The sequence below is a fragment of the Coenobita brevimanus genome, chromosome 116 (genome assembly GCF_032717465.1).
Source record: "Coenobita brevimanus isolate Jiangsu-jjx chromosome 116, ASM3271746v2, whole genome shotgun sequence".
Taxonomy (NCBI): Eukaryota; Metazoa; Arthropoda; class Malacostraca; order Decapoda; family Coenobitidae; genus Coenobita; species Coenobita brevimanus.
Window position 1 is genome coordinate 30,079,214 of NC_137069.1, and position 4,900 is coordinate 30,084,113.

Below are 4,900 nucleotides of genomic sequence, written 5' to 3' on the forward strand. Positions count from 1 at the left end.
CGCACTACAAATAGAGGGGAGTGGCGGCATTTTTAAACTCATACTGTCTACATACGTTCTTGTCCACACACAAAAACAAAAAAAAGAAGAAAGAAAGAAAGAAAGGAAAAGTAGCTAATTCAAACAAGCTCAGAGCACTTGGGAACGTACAACAAACAGAGGTGAGAGACGACATCGTTAATGCATTGGACACCGTCAAAAAATTACAATATATTCGTCTGGTGGAACACAAAACGCATAAAAACGAGAAAAAATGCAGGAAAAGCACATAAAACTCAGAAAGACAGGGAACGTACGGCATCAGGAGGTGAGAGGTGGCGTCGCAAAGCACAGGGCATCATCAAATAATATTCTAGTTATAATAAATTCGTCTGGTGGTATAAAAACACCTAAAAACGAGAAAAAATGCAGCAAAATCACATAAAACTCAGAAAGGCAGGGAACGTAGGACATACAGAGGTGAGAGGTGGCGTCATGTTAGCTCTGGTCGGCGTCATTTTCTGGTCTGCTCGCTTTGATATTAGTAGACCTGATTACCGGCGTGGAATATGGTCTGTTTACGTCAGCTGAGCGATGAAATTAAAGTGTGCAGTACGTATGTTTGAAGGAGAGAGAGAGAGAGAGAGAGAGAGAGAGAGAGATCTAAAACCAGTGAAGTGTTTTGGAATATAGTGGAAAATATAAGAATAAAACAGGACTGAGAGCTAAAAAATGAAATAATCCTAACAAATGATAGAAAACAGACATAAAAAGAATAACTATTTTTAGAAGCAAGCGTGATCAATGTGACAAGAAAAATATTATTAGACAAAACAAGAAAATAAACAGCCAATACACCTGAGTTTGGGGTTTGGTAGTATGAATGACTGTCACGCTGAAATGATATGAATGTAAAAAACTAAGATGGTTGTAAAAAAGAGTTGAGGAATATGGAGATAGTAATATATGCAGGCTATTAATGTAAAAAAGATGTCATTTGTAAAAAACTGTTGTGGAATATGAAGACAGTAAATGTACCAATGCAGAAAAATAATTCACTTGTAAAAAGTGTTAAGGAATAATGAAGATAGAAGGTAATGATGAAGAAAGGATAGGAGAAACCAAGAACGGCATTCAGGTGTGGTTAGGAAGCTTACTTAACACCTATTCCTTACCGAATTATTTCTGATTCTGCTCCATTATCATATTCATGTGTGTCAATCATGCATGTCGACATTAAGAAGACGTAAGAAGCTAAAGGGGATATGAATGGAAGAGAATACTGCTCTTAGTCCTCTCTTGGTCACGCCTTCTCTTGTATTATAATTACAAATCATAATAGATAGATAGATAGATAAATAGATAGATAGACAGCCCTATGCGAGCCTGGGAAAAGGAAATGAGCTTGCAAGTTACACTGAGGAAAAGCTGACGACAGATTACGAAGTAGCCAGTCAGGAGATGATGCAGTTAGTTTGTCAGCGATACACCAGGTGAACAAAGCTGAGTGACCATACACACATACACACATACTCACACACAGGCTTCTAGAACTTTCCACTCACAAGGAACACACGTGACACACCCCTGCTACACCAGAATTTAGGAAAGAGAGCTCAGAAGGAGGTTAGCCACAGAACAGGCAGGAGGAGAAGGAGACAAGCCATACAAGAGGCAGGTCGCAGGGAGAAGGGCTTGGCAAATTTGAGAAGAGAGACAGAGAGAGCGAGACAGAGAGATAGCTAGCGGGACTGGACTTTATACTCCGCTCTGTGTGAGAGACTTGTTAATATTTCCAAGACAAATAAAAATAGTCCCATACTATTCTTTACCTCTCCTGTCACTACATGACAAATGGGAAAGAAGATTATCTACTACAAGCTACTCCAAGATATAAAAACCGCTCGTCCACAAGTCTAATATATATATAACTCAACCACAAAGGAACCACAAAGTCTTTTATGACACTCTAGTAACCTATTCCAGCTAAAGCCAGACAATTTCATTCAACTGAGAGAAAGAGAGAGAGAGAGAGAGAGAAATGGAGAAATGAATTCCCCGAGCTACGCAACTAAGGCCATATAGCCCCGCTGGGTTACAGGAGGGCGCTACCCCTCCCGGCAACGGTAGCCCGGGCGAGGCTCGAACTTGTGACCTCCCGATCACAAGCTCAGCCGCGCTACCACTGTGCTACCGCGCCCCAGAGAGAGAGAGAGAGGGAGAGAGAGAGAGAGAGAGAGACTATCTTTACTCCTACTCCATTACTCTCAGACTCTTTGGAATTCGAATCTGTGCCCGGAACACCTCGGGCTGGTGCATGATTGATGACTACAACGTGGTGATTCTCCCCCCCCCTTTTCTCTCTCTCTCTCTCTCTCTCTCTCTCGTTTCTTCCTGTAATACGTCATCAAATTACTTTAAACATCTGTCTGTCTGTCTGTCTTACCTGCGTCTAAGAACCAGGTTAATGAGAGGAACGTCAGATGGTCTTGCTTTTGTTCTGGATTTTGTTATTGTTGTTGTTGTTGGAGAACTTTGGGAAATAACACACAAGTACTTAATAACAAGACCTATATTCAGGGGATATGCTTTCCTGGTCCTACACCCACTTCACCCCCACCCCCTACCTCCCCAGACCCCACGCCACCCTACCCCACCCTACGCTACCCCTCCCTACTCTACCCTACCCTACTCTTAACAACCCCACCCCACCACATCCCCACCCCAGCCCACCCCACCCAGACACTTTCATTCTCCTAATAACATCAAGACATCAAAACATCCTCACCTGTGTTGGGCTCGAATCCACCTCGGTACTGTAGGCCTAGAAGATGGCCGTCCCGTAATTATGACTTTTTTCTTGTCGCGCGCGCGCGCACACACACACACACACACACACACACACACACACACACACACACACACACACCTATGATCTCCATTCTTTTAAACGCAGTGTGTCCAGGCATCTCGATACGTACGGAGCTTGAATTTGTCTATCTGGTTATTTTGTTTTCATTTTCTTGGAGGGAACAGTCTTGTGAGTTTGTGGCCTTTGGTTCCTTCTTCCATTAAAAAAAATCTGGCCTAAATTGGCTGTTTGGTTATTGTTTTCTTATTTTATTTATTTATTTATTTTTAATGACGGACGAATCTTGCGGGCAGGCCTTTGGCTCCTTCTTCCTTGCATAAACAAAAATCTGGAATACTTGACATCCAGACTGATAAATTCTAAAATAAACAAGAAGCGGTGCCAAAGCATAGCAAACCCGGCCCGGGCAGTCAATTAAGTTCTGCCGTTTAAACACAACAGGATATCAAGTCAAAGATGTCACATATCAGATTTGGAGTAAATCGGATGAAAATTGACGATATTATGCCCATTTGAAATTTTAGGCCCGACCCATCTAACACTGACCCCACTACCGCTAACTGGGGGGGTGACTCCCCTGATGTAATGAGACATGTTATTGGATGCAGATTTGAAAGATGCACCTTTAAGTTTTGGTTTTATGTCGATGTGACGAATTTGAAAGGAGTTATGGCGAAAAAAACGATTTTTAAACATTCATTTTACATTCTTTGGCCCGACAACATGGGGTTTGGCCAAATTTGGGCCAAAATTTAATCAAGTGATCAGAAGGTCATAGCCCATCATCCCTTTAATTTTAGTCACAATCGCACCAATAGTTTTCGCGTAAAAATGTTAACAAACGGATAGACAGACACAGACAGACAAACAAACAAACAGACAAACCGAGTGAAAACAATACCCGTCCCTGAGCCCTTCCGGGGCGGGGGCGAGTGCTGAAAATCGCATGGGTAAACAAAGAAAAAAAAAATGTTGAAAATTATTAAATAACGCCACCGAAACCAAAGAAAGAAAAAAAATCCGTTTAACCAATCTGAGTATTTTTGAGCCTCCATGAACTTTTTTTGACGTTGATGAGGCTGTGAAAGAAAACTATTGAATAACGCAGTATGTGTAGTTTTCTCATTCTTTAAGATTTCGAAATTTGTAACAAGATCCATATAGGGGGGTGAAAAAAAATCAGAAACTGATGGCCGTGAAAACTGGTTGAGAGAGAGAGAAAGAGAGAGAGAGAGAGAGTCACAGGAACCTAGTTCTTTTTTTCTTTTTTATGCTTTTTTTACTTACCCGGCGTTAGCAGCAGTGCCAGTGTGACCAGCAGGGTAGAAAGGGCCACCCACAGCCACCGACCCGCCATCACAGCCTGTCCGAAGAAGACGAAGAAAAAAGAAATGCAATGTCCTCTTCTCAAAACAGAGTGAGCGAAAGTAAAAAAAAAAAAAAAAAAATCTATGTATCTCTATCTATCTATTGCCAGACGCCTCAATCCCGTTAGGGGTGGCCACAAACAAATCGCCTCCAAGTCGCCCTGTCCCCCGCCATCTCACTGCCCTGCTCCCAACTCACACCCCCCTCTCTCATATACCTCTCCACCCCATCCCTCCATCTCATCCTCGGCCTCCCCTTCCCTCTTCCCCCTCCACCTCACTCACATACACTCTCTTCGTCAGTCTTTCACCCTCCATCCTCTCCACATGGCCAAACCACCTCAGTGTGTTCCTCATAACGCTTCCTATCACATCCACATCCACACCACAACACTCCTTTACATCCTCATTCGTCACCCTGTCTCTCCATGTGACTCCACAGGCTCCTCTTAAATAACTCATTTCCATTGCTCTAACTCTTGACTTGTGTCCTTCCAACAAGGTCCAAGCTTCACTTCCGTACGTTAGAGTTGGTATCACAATACTGTCATGTAGTAACTTTTTCACTTCCATGCTCACTTCCCTGTTTCTTATCACTGCTTTCAAAGAACGAGCAACCTTTAATTTAAGGAACAATTGTACCTGTAAGATGTGGTTAGCCTGCATCCCATATTTTTGCTGT

At 42.6% G+C, this 4,900-nt stretch overlaps 1 protein-coding gene across 1 annotated transcript in view; it reads right to left on the minus strand.

Moving 5' to 3' along the window:
- The window catches only part of LOC145418701 (uncharacterized), a 13,772-nt gene extending 9,564 nt beyond the window's left edge, over positions 1 to 4,208 (minus strand). The window contains exon 1 of the mRNA XM_080287041.1: positions 4,139 to 4,208. Coding sequence (XP_080143167.1) covers positions 4,139 to 4,208 — 70 coding nt within the window. The remainder of the gene's footprint in view (positions 1 to 4,138) is intronic.
- Between the last annotated feature and the right edge of the window lie 692 nt (positions 4,209 to 4,900).